This window comes from Epinephelus moara, chromosome 22 (assembly GCF_006386435.1).
Source record: "Epinephelus moara isolate mb chromosome 22, YSFRI_EMoa_1.0, whole genome shotgun sequence".
Lineage (NCBI taxonomy): Eukaryota > Metazoa > Chordata > Actinopteri > Perciformes > Serranidae > Epinephelus > Epinephelus moara.
In genome coordinates, this window is record NC_065527.1 from 1,987,037 (window position 1) to 2,003,522 (window position 16,486).

General features: G+C 45.9%; 1 protein-coding gene across 1 annotated transcript; it reads left to right on the forward strand.

Annotated features, from left to right (window-relative positions):
- Nucleotides 1-924: 924 nt before the first annotated feature.
- Nucleotides 925-16,480, forward strand: LOC126384424 (SH3 domain-binding protein 5-like). Its single transcript, XM_050035509.1, has 9 exons — nt 925-1,250; nt 1,573-1,635; nt 4,058-4,186; nt 13,043-13,207; nt 13,324-13,454; nt 13,769-13,811; nt 14,072-14,288; nt 14,431-14,769; nt 16,137-16,480. Exons 1-9 carry the CDS (start codon nt 1,089-1,091, stop codon nt 16,310-16,312), a joined length of 1,425 nt encoding a protein of 474 aa, XP_049891466.1. The 5' UTR covers nt 925-1,088; the 3' UTR covers nt 16,313-16,480.
- Nucleotides 16,481-16,486: the final 6 nt, after the last annotated feature.

Genomic DNA, 16,486 nt, shown 5'->3' on the forward strand with positions numbered 1-16,486 from the left:
TTTTTAGTTATGAGGATTAGGGTTGGGGAAAAAAGGGGCTTAGGGGAGGATGTACAACTTTAAATGGTTGCATTTTATATTAATTTTACAGCTTTTTAAGTCGTTCCAACTCTGACATTTTTTAGTCAGTCCTATGAGTGTTTTAAAATATGACAAACTGAATTATTTAAGAATTACATATGTGATTTGCTTTGACCTTGAAAGGATTAATTAACCAACCAACTTCATATTTATCCAAAAGCTTTGGTGATGTTAAGTGGTCAAACTATTTTATTTTATTTAAGATATTCTAATTTATTTATTTTAATTCCATCCTTCTGGATGTGCATTGACAATAAAGTTCTATTCTATTTCTTTAAAAAAAAAAAAAGAAGTAAAACATCAATGATACAAACTTTTTTTTTTTATGCGGAAAAACTTCTTTATTTGAGGAGTTATCCGCTAACCCCATGAATCATTTCACCATTAAAAAATCCATTGGTTCAACTTAAAAAAAAAAAGGATCAAGGTAAAAATGTGCATGCATCTTTTTAAGTAGTTCCAACTCTGGCATTCTCTCCCATAAGTCTTTTAATAATCTGACAAACTCAATTAGTTAAGTCCAAACATCATGATTCCATTGTTGTGTTTAAGATATTCTAATTCATTTATTTTAATTCAACTCTACTCAAAAATGTCCGAATTTTTTTTAAATATTTTTTGTTTAATTAATTTTTTTATTTTGACCAACTTCTTAAAATAGGTTGTAAACTGACTAAAATACTTGGATGTAAAAAACGTAACATTTTAATGCTGAAAATCAGTCATATTTTAGAGTGTATAGTTGATACATTATCACAGCCTGCCCAGTAAACGAGCTTTTATTTTGAAAGTCCAAACCAGAAGTAGTCACATTGATCTTTTCCTCAGCGGGTGTGCTGCCGATCCCTGAGGTTGTGATCCTGCTCAGTGCGTGTCGGCTCTCCCAGCGGTCAGACAGCGGACTCCTCTGCTCCTGGACCCGCACTGAGACCTCACAGAGCCGGAACATGCGCTGCGCTCTGCGTAATTACGCTCAGTGAGGCCGGATCACAGCTGGACACCTCTGTATGTCCGGCACCCCGGGGTCGCGCTCTCTTTGCACTCAAGACCCACATTTTGTCTCACCGACAAAATCTCCAGATATTCTGAAAATGGATCCTTTGAGGAATAACTGTGAGGAAGACTCTCCGTGTGCTGAGGAGGAGGAAGAAGTGGATCCAAGAATCCAGGTGAGGTTTTAAAATGAGATCCAGATGTGGCACCAGGGAAAGTGACTCTGGGGGGAGCAATGGGAAGCCCAGTGGAAAGTGCTGTCAGAGAGTGTGTGATGGTGTGTGTGTGTGGCCAGTGAGAGACACGACATATTATTACTTTATCATGTTAATACTGTTTTATAACCACTACAGGTAAAATAGTTGAGTGACTGAATGTGCCAGAGTTCAAGTCATGCAGAAACAAATACACACACACACACACACACACACACTGAGGGCTGCACACTCAGTAACTCAGTACCTCTCTGTGTCTCTGTGCCATGTTGTGTGTAAACAGGGAGAGCTGGAGAAGTTAAACCAGTCCACAGATGACATTAACCGCTGGGAGAGTGAGCTGGAGGTAAGAGCAGACACCAACACACCATCATCACAGCCTCTCCCTGCAGGGCTAAACACACGGCCGAGCTGCGCCACAAAAACACCCATCAGCCCTCACTTTCAAATCTTATTTTACTCCAAACGTGTGAGAAATCCTCCGGCTGCTGTGAGGTCATCAATCTTGTTTGAGGAATTCGCCTAGCAACGAGGTCACCGCACAGAAACAGTTCAGACTGGATGGAAATATTTCTGAAGCTGCTTCTGAGGGAAAATGTGGAAAAACTGAAGCAGCCGTCGCTCCTCCTTAATAACTCTGCACTGTATGAACCCTCCCTGCTGTAAGAGGCCTTACTGTGATCTGAATGTTAAATATAATATCTGAATGGCACGTTTGGAGCAATCTGAACCCAGAGCGCTCTCCTCGCTTCCTTTAAAAACACACTGAGCACTTTGAAAGGCTGTGAAGCAGCAGCAGCAGGAAGATGGAGGGTCGGTCAGCGCTCACTTGGATGTTTAAAGGTTTACTAGACGGGTTACTGTTCAGCAAAGTAAAAGCATTCCAGAGGAAGGCAACGGTTTCTTTTCCTTAAAGCAGGCCCCTTCTGTTTCTCATTAGACCCTCAGTCCGTCTGAACGCCACAAATCAGAGCTGGAAGAAAAGTACCAACAGACAGAGAGGCAGATGAAGAGGATTTATACACACACGTCTCAGTGTGTTGCTTCATGCTGCTTAATTCATGTTCTCAAGATAAACACTGGATAATTATGGTCATTTTTATCCAACTGCTGTGAGTTGTGATGCACGTCTTCCCTCTGCTTATGCAGTGTGTTGAGGCAACAGTTGTGTCACTGGTGTAAATACACACACACACACAGACACAGGAGCAAACAGAAAGTGAAAGGAGCCGATTCATCGTCAGGCAGAATGAGCTGAAGAATGTGGAAGTGCTGCAGGCAGGCTGCGGGCTGTTTCCCTGCAGAGTCTGGGGTTGATTAAAGATGTACAGTGGAGTCAGGCGACGCCAGAGAGGCAGCCAGGTTAAATCTGAGCTCAAATATGAGACGCTCTGCTCGCCAACATGGAGGTAAACCTCTCATGGCACACACACAACACAGCAGGGCCCAGAGTGTGAGCTGTCATTGAGCCCCTACAGAATATATTACTCAGCGTGCGTGCTGTATCACTGTGTCACGGCAGGAACAGGAAGTCAGGAAAGGTGATGATGTCACAGGAAGTGTGCTTCCTGTAGCGCCCTCTCCCTTTTCCCTCTTTAACGCTCTCTTGTGTTCTTCCTTCAGTTTTTTGTATGAACAGGATGCAGGTGCTGCTGCCTTTCAAACTCTGTGTAAATCACAACACATGTACACACACACACACACACACACATGTACACACACACACGCATGCACTCAGTGACCTTGCCATATAGATTCAGTGACGACAGACCTTATTTCTGGATGGCAGGTCTTCTGTCACTCAGTGTGTTCACATAGAGAACATCAATTTATTGTGTCAGTCTGACTAAACCAGACATTTAAAGTCATGTGAACACGTTAGTGTGACTGAAATCGTACTAAATCGAATTTCTGAAAGTCGGACAAAGTCAGGAGTTGAATTCCTCCTGCATGTATACAGTCAATCAGACCCAAACTGGCCAAGGCGCTCTGAGCATGCTCCACAGTTTCCGCCCCGGGCTTTGACCCGGAAGTCCAATAGCATTAAATGTGTAAGAGAAGAAGAAGCCGGTAACAACATGGAGAAATCTACATCCAGAGCCGTGACTTTTTGGACGGACCAAATGTACAGAGCTGTAAAGTTGTCCACCATGGTAGCAGTTAGCTGCTAGCTAACCGTAGCTAACTTGTTTGTCCATTGTTTGGTCTGTGACGTAATAGGTCAACAGGAAAAAGGTCCAATACTAACAAGCTGAAAGGGGGCATATCTCCACCTATCGTAGAGGAGTCGCACATACTTGGCTCAATAAATGGATTCCCCTCCCGTGCTTGTATACTGGGACAAGGACAGTAGTCCAGTTAGATGTCCTCGTCCAGCTGGGACTGGAAATACTGAGAATTTCAACCTGATTTCATCACCAAAGAATGTACATAAGGTTTGTTCAAAACCAAACTGAGATACAGCTGCTGTGCAACGCATGCTCATAATATGTGGGTTATGGTTTAGTGATGGCTTTGGAGGCACCAGGCCAAACTGATCAGAGCCAGCAGGACAGCAGAAGCAGACATGAGGCTGAAGCTTAAAACCTTCAACACAAGAGGAAACACAGAGTCGCACTGATTTTCCAGTTCTCCAGATCCACTTCCACCTTCACACAGCTTTGACATGCAGTATAATGACCGACACTGACAGAGAAATTTAAAAGCTATTGAGTGTGTACGTGTGTGTGTGTGTGTGTGTGTGTGTGTGTGTGTGTGTGTGTGTGTAGGACTGCCGTCAGAGGTTTCGTGCCGTGCTGGTGGAGGCAACAGTGAAGCTGGACGAGCAGGTGAAGAGGATCGGGCGAGCTGTGGACGACTCCAAACCGTATTGGGAGGCCCGCAAGATAGCAAGACAGGTACACACACACACACACACACACACACACACACACACATACACACATACACACACACACACACAAACGCACACACCGTATATACACACACACATTGACAGAGGAGGGCTGGAGTGAGTGAGGTCAGCAGACAGTGAGTGTGAGGGCAGGCTTACTGAGGATGAGAAGTTTAAAGAGCTCAATATCTACTTAAAGGGAGCAGAGTCACATGGTGTCTATTTTTAAACTCAGTCACACCTCTGCATGCTAAGCTGCTGTCACACACACACACACACACACACACACTGTGGGGAAGAGGAATTGTCTGAGGCTACATCCACACTAAGACGTTTTCGCTTGAAGACGCAGAACTATTGCTTCGTTTAATCATTCACACTACTGCAGCATTTTGGAACCCTCAAAACGGAGAGACTTGAAAACGCTGCTGACCCTGTTTTAGTTTGACAACTTCGGGGTTGTCTTTCAGTCTGGACGGGCAGTAACTAAGTCTTTTGGAAACGATGACACAGACACCTACGTTCGTCTCCTGGTTGGTATCGGTCATGACGTGTCAGGCCAAAACATTATACCCCTCTTCTGACGATGGATCAAGCTCCTGGTTTTTGACTCCCAGTCTGTTCTGCGCAGCCTTGACCACATTATACTCATGTCAGTGACAGTTCCACCTCGTCATCGGTCCGAGCAAAGAAATCTCTGGTCTTTAGTTTCAGCCATCTCCCTACTATTTTCTGTAACTAAGCAACCGACCACAGAGTAGACAATCTGCTTCCTGTTTACATCGGCACACACATTCTCAGTGTACATTAATGGACACGTGATATGTTAACAGAAAGCTGCAGGGACTACGTTTATTTGTCGGCCAATGCGGAAGTCAGCATCACCCTGGTTCGCTTGTGGGGTTGCAACAGTTTCTTGATTTTCACAGTATGATAACTGTCTCAGAAAATATCGTGGTTTCACAGAATCACAATATTACAGAATTTATATTATTATAAGTCAGAATGACACTTAAAGGGATAGTGCACCCAAAAATGTAAATTCAGCCATTATTTACTCACCCATATGCCGAGGGAGGCTCAGGTGAAGTTTTAGAGTCCTCACAACACTTGCAGAGATCCAAGGGGAGAGGAGGTAGCAACACAACTCCACCTAATGGAGGCTGACGGCGCCCCAGATTCAAACGTCCAAAAACACATAATTGAAACCACAAAATATCTCCATACTGCTCGTCCGTAGTGATCCAAGTGTCCTGAAGCCCCGACATAAAAAGTTGTTTGGAAAAACCTCATTTGAACTCTGTTTTTAGCCTCATTGTAGCCTGTAGCTCTGACTGCCTCTCTGTGCTCCGCGCTCACGTGTGCGCGCCTGTGCGAGACCGTGAGACATGGCCACCACCTTCATGTGTGTTCACATGCTTTCGCTGGTCTTGCGTGCAAGCGCACACACATGAGCATGGTGCACAGAGAGGCATTAGGCCCGTTTCCACCGCAGGAACTTCGGGGTAATTTTACGGGGCCGGGGCCGTTGGTGCGTGTCTCCACTGCAGGAACCACCCCCGAAGGACAGAGTTACGGAACTTTTACAGGGGCTAAACAAGTCCCTGCCTCGGAGTAGGTACTCAGAACGGCCCCGTAAAACTCCTGGGTGGGGCTTGGGGTTTACTTGGTGCTGATTGGATATACTCAAGGCGGGATGTGATGACAACAGAAAGCGACAAAATAGCCGGCATTTTTAAAACTCAGCAGACGAGGGTTAGCTCGTTCATATAGCTTCAGTAACTCAATAAACGGTCCGTGAAAAAAAATATTTTTTCCAGCGGATATCTCAGTTACAACATGCTTGAGCTAGCAAAGCAGTTTTATGTTGATATGTGTGGTATTTATTCAGTTTTGGGAAATCACGACGACACAGAGCCCGGTAACTTTACAGGAACCTTCCTCCTACTCCACTCTCTAAGTGGAGACACGGCTGTTGAGAGGGCCGAGCGAGAGGACGTTCCTGTAGTAGTAGTTCAAATGAGGTTTTTCCAAACAACTTTTTATGTCGGGGCTTCAGGACACTTGGATCACTACGGACGAGCAGTATGGAGATATTTTGTGGTTTCAATTATGTGTTTTTGGACGTTTGAATCTGGGGCGCCGTCAGCCTCCATTAGGTGGAGTTGTGTTGCTACCTCCTCTCCCCTTGGATCTCTGCAAGTGATGTGAGGACTCTAAAACTTCACCTGAGCCTCCCTCGGCATATGGGTGAGTAGATAATGGCTGAATTTTCATTTTTGGGTGCACTATCCCTTTAAAGGAATAACTGATTTATTACTATAGTTGAAACTTGAAACCATTTTTAAAATGGAAGTATGTGTAATAAATGACTCCTTTAAACAGTAAGACAAATAAAGGGGAGATTCTCCGTCCAGTTGCATTTTTTTATATCATCAATAAGCAAATGCACACAGTATGATAACCACCAATTTTCATATCAAGGTTTACATTAAAATCAGTATATTGTTGCAACACCTACCTGCTCATGACTCATTCCTGCACCGCTCAGTATGGATGGAGATTAATTCTAAAAACTGTGCTAAAATGTTCGTGTGATTGTTTTTGTATCAAAAAGTGTGGATGCAGCCTGAGCTTCACTGAAACTGAGAGATCTGCCATATTTCAATAATCTGTGTGCCTCCTTTGCTTCATCTCAAAAGCCTCTGTGTTTTCAGGCTCGTTGCAGGTAGACGCAAAGTAGGGCGACTTCCCCAACACCTGTTGTCCCCTCTGCACCGGGTCGTGACCTTTAACGTCAAATTGTTCCAGCCTGTTGAGGCTGTGATCTGATTGGGTGGCACAGCTTTGGAGTCCAGCGCCCCCCCCTTGTTTCAGCCAATAAGGAAGAAGCTTATGAGTCATTTATCAGAAGGCTGACATTTGTGTGTCAGAGCTGAGCTGTCAAACTGAAATAGACTCTCTGTGTGAGTGAGTGAGTGTGTGTGTGTGTGTGTGTGTGTGTGTGTGTCTTATCTCTGTAGCTATATAACAAACTACCTGACAGCAGCATCGTCCTCTGACAGTAACACGTGAGAGTCAGGGATTACTGAGAGGTTTTGAATTTTGATGGCATTCACGTGAAACGATCCAAAGCCTTTCTGAGCTTCGTGTATAAGTGTGTGTGTGTGTGTGTGTGTGTGTGTGATCAGGGGGGATTATATAGAGCACAGCCCCCAGGTTAAACTGGCGTATTGTCCCCTTATGATTTATGGATGAATATTTAATATTTAAAACATGACCTATTTTAAAGGAATTCGAATGCTTACCCTCACTGACCCTACCAGAATAAACACACACACACACACACACACACACACACACTACCCAACCCCACCCATAAACCAGTCCCAACCCCCCATGTTTATCCCCCTACATTCCAGCAGACTGGGGGGTTGGTGTACAGGAATTTGCCTGTACTGTCCCATCTTTTGTCCTTTTTACCCAGCATTCTCTTCTGCACCGCTGCCTGGCTGTCTGTCTCCTGCACCCCCCCCCCCCACTCTCTCCCCACCCCTTCACCCTCTCATCTCTCACCTCCACAAAACTGTAACTGGGGTGTATTTCTCGAGACAAAGGCGTCAGACAGGATGACAGCGTCTGACACGTGAATTCAAAATGAGTACAGTCACACACACACACACACACACACACACACACACAGTAGGATGATAGCAACGTCATGCGTCATGCGTATACGAGGTGACAGCGTGTCATGGTTTTTCAGAGCAAAACCACGGTTGGCATTGTTGCCTTACAGACACACTGGGCTCCATGACGTTAATTAACTGATAACAATGGTTGCCATCTGCGTGCTGTCACATGTTCAGCAGGCTTTGTGCCTCAGAGAAAACTGAGTAGCGTCCTCCACCTCTGATGCAGGTTACTCATCAGGGTGCTGAAGGTTTGCAGAGGCAGAGACTCACATACTCATCAGCCCTTTTTACACTGCCTCTTCAAGGCGGGAATTTCATGCCATTATTCCCAATTGAGGAATAGGGGGACAGAGTTGTCTCACCTTAAAGCCGGCATCAGAGGTGGCAGTAGCACCATAACAAGGTCTGTTACGGTCTGCCGTCCGTTAAAGTTGGACCGTTAGTGAGCGTCTGCTGCCCTTGTCGTTGGCCCTCGTCATCACTAGTCGGCCTTACTTCAGCAGCACAGAGGAGCCCATCTCATCCTCACTGTGACCTCGTCACATGTCCACGTTTGGTCATGGACTTTCCACATCCACATATGACGTCCAAGGTACCCTGGGTGTGTTGGTTGTTGACGTTCTGGGACGCTGTGTCAACTTCAGCCTGTTACATGCATTGTCTGTTTTCAAAATACACTTCTGTTTTCACAGGAAATGTACAGTTTGCATACAGTCTCTTTCAAAATAAAAGCACTACGTCGCTACAACACTGCAAATAAACGTTTTTTTTTCTTTCTACAACAAAACACGTGGTTGGGTTTAGGAAAAAAGAACAGAGTTTGGCTTTAGAATCTTACAGGAAGTGAACACCGGCCTTCTGGGTAAAAGTCAGTGTGCACTGCACTCTTTCGACATTGGATTGTGTTGGATTGTCTTCCGGTTTCCCTTTTCCCATGACAAATACAGACGACGACGGTCTGCCGGTGTGGAGGGGTATGTCCTCTCACACAGGCACAGAAGATAAACCCCTTGTTGGCCGTCAATTTGGTGTGTGCAACTTTTTTGGCCAAGACATGGCGACGACGTGACACAGCAGGGGGCTCTCGTTGCTGCCAGTTCTCTGACGACTGTTTGGTGTATTTGGGCCTTGAAAGGGACAGCCGGCAGAATGTGACCAAGGGCAGCACGGGTGTGACGTTTTGACATGTTATGTGTGTAACCCATTGCGGGAGAATAAAAAAGTAGCTGATAGCAGTTAGCAACTAACTCAAGGAAGAACAGCAGACAAAAAAGTCCACAAAGTGGTAAAAAAGTGAGGTCCGGGAGCTCCTTACCCTCCGAGCAGAGGACGAGATAAGCTGCCATAAAACAGGGACAGGAAATTATTGTTACAGACATGTAATGCCATTGTTATTGTTTATAAAGCACTGCTGACATGTATGTTACATGTCACACCCATCATGCCTTGTTTGATCCCACGATGCCGGCATGCTGTCTGAAATCACACACAGAAGCGACACAATGCCGCTGTTTTTTGGTTCTGTGTAAAAATGGAAAGGCATCATACAGACAGGACCTCCTAGCAGCTCTATAGCGCCATCTCTGTGTAAAAAGGGCGACTGTGTTTGTTCTGCTAACAACATGAGCAAACACCAAACCCTGCATGAGAAAGGAAGCTGCTGCTCAGTCCAGGAAGTCCTGTGAAGGACAGGCACCTCTGTGTGACGCTTTATCTCCAACCTCACAAACACCATTGATGGATAGCGTTAGAGTCTCAGCTCCTTTTCTGCTCCTCGCTCATGGTTTCTCCTCATCAAATATCCATCATCCTCCGTCTGTCTCCCCTGCACCCCCTCTCCTCTCTGAGCCTGGGAAATGGGTCATGATGGGGGACAAAGAGGAGGGATTCATCTTTGCCAGTCAAACTAACAGATTACCCGCAAAGAGCCGCTGCTATCTCCCCGTCCCCGTCTTCTGTCTGTTCATCTTCTCGTAGAAGTCTTGACGACCCCGGACAGGCTATCTGAGCACTGTTAGACTCAAGATATCACAACAGCACGACACAGGAGATGTCAGCTTTGGGAGTTTTTATAATTGGTGTGAGACAATGCAGATCTGTGCTCGCTCACGTCACTGGTGGAGCCCTTATCATGAACATGGCTGACAGAGGCAGAGGGTCGTGTCACTGGGGTTAATGTAACAGGAAGACACGGGAGGCTGTGAGAAAAGAAGTCTCTGAGTTCATGCAGTATACTTTGCAGGCTAGCATCACCCGCTCCGTCTTTCTCATTGATGTCGTAGGTGGGCGAGCTACTTTGGCTAGTACTCAGTATTTTCTGTCGCAGTCGTAGCTTTCCTGCTTTTTTTTTGTAACCTTTTTTCCAGCGTGTCTGAAAACATACACTTTGCTGTTATCTGAAATGTTCTCAGGGTTATTTTGCCAAACTGTCGGGGAGCACAAAAATTAAACCACCATCTTGACTGTGACCTGGAAGCCCATTCTGGGCTCAAATTAATCTTTATGTTCTCAGCCTTCAGATGATGTGCACCACTTGTATGTAAAATACATTGCTGACCTGCTAAATTCCCCCAAAGACACCCCCATAGAAAGACGAAAATGGTGGGTCTCAGAGGGTTAAAAATGGCTATTTAGCTGCAACAATAATCCATTCAAAATGCTCGAGGACAGAAACACAAACTAGTGCAGCAAAGTTAGTTTCCATTGTTTTGCTCAGTCAGTGCAGACAGACGGTTTGGTTAAAGCAGGACAAGGGGCTCAGTGGCAGACTCACAGCGTATGTTAGAAAATGTTACACAGCACGTACAACAACTGATTATCCTGTTAAACAGTACTGAACAAAATGTACTCTAACCCTGTAAAGCTTCAGAGGGACAAGAGGAAGAGTATCAGCTCGGCCTGTTGTTGCATAATTTTGGATGTAAGATGATACGACAGAAAGCTTGGAGCTGAACTTTTTCTCCTTCTGTAAACTGAAAATCTGTGAGCTGTGTAGGAGGATGAGGATGTTGCTTTGTTTCTTCTATTTGTGAATTATGTTTGATACACAGAGGTAGAGCAAAGCTAAATGTTACACCCACTACAGGTCTCTGGCACAAGGAAGAAATATTTTTATTACAGAAGTTTGACTTTGCAGTCTCTACTCTCCCACCGTACCCACCTCAAAACTGAGCCCCCAGCTGTCCCCAACAGGGAAGAGTTTAAGTTCCACTGTCACACAGCAATCAATGCACCCTGCACTCCAAGTGCTAACACATTTCCAAAGTTTCCATACGTGATTATTTTCACTGCAAACAATCAACCACGGCGCACCTTAAGCCTGCCCTGACCGTCTGACTGGGGTTAACCTGGGCGAGTCGGGAGTTAGTGCCTGGGGGGATGCGGGCAGATTAAACATACGAAGGAAAATGAAAGAATGAAAACCAGTCCTGCCCGAGGGAAACACCCAAATCTTTTTGCCCGTTACCAGCTCACTGCTCAGGGCGGACTAGACAAAGAAAAAGACCAAAGCAAACATCCAAAACGGTCCCACGGCAGGAGCAGCTAATGAACCACTGCTGCCCTGCAGAGACACAAATGGATAATCTTAAAAACACTATTACAAAATTTTAAAATGCACTCAGATTAAATGCTTAAAATCAGATTAACATGTATGGCTAAACTTTAAAAATACCCGGTCATCCCACTGACCTGAACCAACGTCACAGCCTGCGCTGCTTCCGCAGGAAACCCTACACCAAAGACGTCACTACTTGGTGCACCTCCTATTTTCCTCCATGCCACCTGCCACATATGTACTGTATGTAGAGTACGTACACATCACAGCCACGGCTAAGTCTCTATTGTTTCTGTTCTCGAATATACATTTTCATCCGCTTATCCGGGGCTGGGTCGCAGGGGCAGCAGGCCAAGCAAAGCACCCCAGACGTCCCTCTCCCCAGCAACACTTTCCAGCTCCTCCTGGGGGATCTCGAGGTGTTTTAACGCCAGATGAGATATGTAATCCCTCCAGTGTGTTCTGGGTCTGCCCCGGGGCCTCCTACCAGTGGGACGTGCCCAGAACACCTCTAACAGGAGGCGCCCAGGAGGATCCTGATCAGATGTTGAACCACCTCAACTGACCCCTTTTGACGGGAAGGAGCAGCAGCTCTACTCTGAGCTCCCTCAGGATGTCTGAACTCCTCACCCCATCTCTAAGGAAACTCATTTCAGATGCTTGTATCCCTGATCTCATTCTTTCAGTCACTACCCAGAGCTCATGACCATAGGTGAGGGCTGGGACGGAGATGGACCAGGAAATTGAAAGACAGTCCACATTACTGCAGACACCGTGCCATATTGCCGATCCATTCTTCCCTCACTCATGAACATGACCCCGAGATACTTGAACTCTGTCGCTTAGGGTAGTAACTCACTCCCAACCTGGAGGAGGCAATCGGCAGAGCACCATGGCCTCAAGTTTGGAGGTGCTGAGCTCTTGAATAGATTTACAAATCACCCAGCTAACCAAATGTTCTTCAGTATTTCTTACTCCAGATAATCTGATGCAAGTTACTGTAACTGCTTGGTACTCAGCCAGTCGCTGACCTTAAAGTCACACGCCTGTATGGGTGGAGGGAGTGGGTCCAAATATGCCTAGCATGACAGGAAGAATCCTCGTATTGACTGTGACTGTGGGCAGGAAGAGCCCACTGACAGCGTGTCGGATTTTCTTAGTGACAAAGCTTCTGTTTGTCCATCGGATCAAAGCTCTCTTGTCTGTCTGTGTGTGCGTATCTGTGTGCGATCTCTTGGTCCCTCTATGGCTGTCATAGGGAATCAAGCGTGGCTCCTCCAGAGGGGAATACAGGTCATGAAACACACACAGACACACACTGGATGGATGCAACACAAGGACAACTGCTGCAGTCATACCACGTGAGAAGAAAGGCGGGGCCAACTCGCTGTCGGAAATTAGTGTCAAATCAATGTCACGACGCCGTGATTACAGCTCCCGTCAGCCTCTCCACACTTGACACTTTCATGACATCAGAAATGGGTGAAATCTCAGTCTGTCATTAAACTGTGAGCTCCAGGGCAGAAATATTTACCACCTTTCAGTGTAGCTGAAATATGCTTTTATATTTGATGTGATTATAACTGACCCCTGTCTCTCTGAACTCTAGGCCCAGATTGAAGCCCAAAAGGCCACTCAGGAGTTCCAGCGGGCGGTGGAGATCCTGCGGGCCGCCAAGGAGACCATCGCCCTGGCTGAGGAGAGGCTGCTGGAGGAGGACAGCCGCCAGTTTGACTCCGCCTGGCAGGAAATGCTCAACCATGCCACACAGAGGGTACGAACATGAGACAAGGGGTTCAACTGAGGGTGATGTAGTGGAGCCAGTCGATATGATTGGCCATCTTCAGCTCGATTTCCTCAGATAAAATGAGTCTGTATGGATTGTTTCAGGTGATGGAGGCCGAGCAGGCGAGAACACGCAGTGAAGCTGAACACAGGAAAACAGCAGCCAATTACAATTCGTGTATTGGCCACATGAGGCAGTTAGAGAAGAAACTCAAACGCTCCATCAACAAATCCAGGTCTGTGCCTCTGAATGTTTCCCTCTCTGTCCCCTAACTGGGCCTCGTTCTGAGTGTGTGTGTGTGTGTGTGTGTGTGTGTGTGTGTGTGTGTGTTGTGTGTGTGTGTGTGTGTGTGTGTGTGTGTGTGTGTGTGTGTGTGTGAGAAAGCGTTTATGTCATTTGATGCAGTCCAGATGTTTCATGGCTGTGCAGTGTTGGGGTGTGCTCCCTTTGTAAGAGCCAAGGAATGTGAGTGCTCACAGAGGAGTGTTATTCCTCCAGCAGTGTTTCCCTCCCTCCCTCTCACTGTGTCGTCTCTTTCTCCCCCTGCAGGCCGTACTTTGAACTGAAAGCAAAGTATTATCTGCAGCTGGAGGTATGTATGTTAGCAGGCCGTTAAATTATTTACAGTTAAGCTACACTGAGTCGAATCACATCAAAGCACTGTAGTTTATACATTTTTTAACCACGCTCATGTGGTCGACCAACTACAGTTTGAAAATGTGACATTAACCAAAGCTGAAGATCTGATTTGACGCTCAGCTTCTGTATACCTGAATATTCCTCATATGTGCTCATTAAAACATTAAAATATTAAAACACTGTGTGTTTACTAAGAAACTGTTTCTCTCACAGCAACTCAAGCGTCATGTGGACGAGCGTCAGGGCAAACTTGTGGTTGCTAAGGCCGACTACCGCACAGCGCTGCGCAACCTAGAGAGCATCTCCGAGGAGATCCATGCCCAACGACGCTCCGTTGCTATGGGAACCAGGGAGCAGGGTGTCGGTGCAGAGGGAGACGAGGGCAACGAAGACATCGCCAACTTCAAGATGGAGTCAGACGGTTTGTCAAGTGAGTGAACTGAAGCTTAGAAACGATCCACGTCATTCATCCACGTTCTATTTCTTGTTCTGTCGGTGCATCTGTATGTCTGCATGTTTAATGTGTGTATCCTGTGTGTGTGTGTGTGTGTGTGTGTGTGTGTGTGTTTCAGTGGTGTCCGTATGCATTGACGAAGAGGGCAGTCACAGTAGCAGCAGCTCAGAGGAGGAGGCCGACTCTCACTCCACCTCCTCACCCCGAGCCATGCTCTCCTCGCCCTCCTCTCTCCCCTCCACCTCTGCCTCCACCCCCCTGGACATGCCCTCCTCCTCGCTCCACACCCCCTGCTCCTACCTCTCCTCCTCTCCCTCCTCCCCCGTCCTGTCTTCCTCCTGTCCCGCTGGCCTGGAGTTAGTCAGCCCCTGTGACTCTCATGACCCGGACTCACCTCTCCTGGGCCCTCGCAGCCAGTGCAGTGGAGCTTCCTCTCCAGACTGCGACCAGGAGAGAGGTGTGTGTTCACATCATCAGTGTGTGTGTTGACTCCCGATGTGATGCTTCATCCTACATGTTCAAACTGTTTTGTATTTTTTAGCGTGACATTAAAGAAATAGTTCAACATTTAGTTTTTAAAATACACGCAAATAATACACAACAGTTTATCCATTAACGCAGGACTTTGGTGCAGTGTCTCCAGCTGGATTCAGTCAGTTAGCGCAGGATTTGGTTTCTGTACTTGGACAACTGTATCAAACATGGCAACCTCTCTGTGACAGCAAGGCTCTATTCACCCAGGAAGTGCACCAGACACTAAAGCCAATTTTTGTGCAGGTTAAACAGTGGAATTACAACTTTTTGGTCCATCATGTGATGCCATGGGGCCCAGAAGACTTTATCCTGTAGACTTACATTGTGAAAGAGACGTCTGTAAATCAGTGAAAGGATGTTGTTTCATCAAAACATAAAAAGAATGTTCCTTTGGTCGCTTTTCAAAAATTTTAAGACTATTTTTAACAAAATGTCCGACTTGTAAATAACAAAAAAATGGGTTTGAGGAAGAGAGAAAGGGTTTTGTTTTTTTTCAGCTAAATATAAGATGCCACATCTGCAGTGGTTGTCAGCCCGTTATCCCTCCACAAACTAAAGGCTCAGTCGGACTGAGATGGGCTAAAATTATGATTGAATCAATGTTTGTAAGTGTCTCATCCCCACAAAATGACTCATTTCACTATCTGAATTTGATCTATTCAGTCCGATAAAGTTACATAAAAAAAAAAAACCTCAAAAGCATTTTGGCAAATTCTGATAGTTTGATATCGGCTGATACTGATTTGGTATTATCGTGCACCCCTACTAGACAGTGCCCAGTTTTTGATAAAGTTCTGCTTCAGTCAGCAAAGATATATTTGAGTGCCCTTGGTTTACATGAATGTACACTAGGGCTGCCACGATTAGTCGACTAATCGATGACTAATCGACTATTAAAATAATTGGTGACTATTTTAGTAGTTGACTAATCGGTTTGAGTCATTTTTCATAGAAAAGTACTATAAAAGTACCCAAAATACTCTTATTGCAGCTTCTTACGTTCAGATATTGGCAGCTTTACACACTTTCCTGTGACAGTGAACTAAAACCCTTTGGCGTGAGTATGAAACAAGACATTAGATGGCTTAATTTTGGGGTTTGGGCGAGACAGACCGACATTTTTCAACATTTTAACACATCTTTCGATGAAATGATTAGTCGACTAATCGAGAAATTAATCGACAGATTAGTCGACAATGAAAATAATCGTTAGTGGCAGCCCTAGTGTACACATGTATTCACTATTGCTGTGTGTGTGTGTGTGTGTGTGTGTGTGTGTGTGTGTTGCAGGTGACAGAGCAGAGGGAGCGGAGGCGACAGTAGAAGCCGGTTTGAACAAGCTAACCTTGACTGTAGCACAGAAACAAGACGGAGACTCTGAGGATGAACAAGATCCCCTTTACATGACCCCAGACATTTCCTCTCCCGGCCCAGCCACCACCATTCTGTTAGTCAACAGCGTCTAATGAGCATCTTTTAAACTTCAAACACTCTCTGCGCCCGGCTTCAAGCCTCTGGACTCTGTGGCAGAGCAGGTGCAGCAGGGGAGGATGCAAGCTGCACACTCCAACTAACCTGACGTTACGTCTCCGTGTCGTCTGAACATCTGATGGTGTCATATTAAAGGTGCTATAGTGTAT

Excerpts from the sequence above, each read along its gene's own strand:
- LOC126384424 (XM_050035509.1), top strand. The coding sequence starts at position 1,089 with ATGTCCGGCACCCCGGGGTCGCGCTCTCTTTGCACTCAAGACCCACAT. Across the intron at positions 13,455-13,768 it reads CGCTCCATCAACAAATCCAG|GCCGTACTTTGAACTGAAAG; the intron begins GTCTGTGCCTCT and ends CTCCCCCTGCAG. Across the intron at positions 14,289-14,430 it reads GGAGTCAGACGGTTTGTCAA|TGGTGTCCGTATGCATTGAC; the intron begins GTGAGTGAACTG and ends TGTGTGTTTCAG.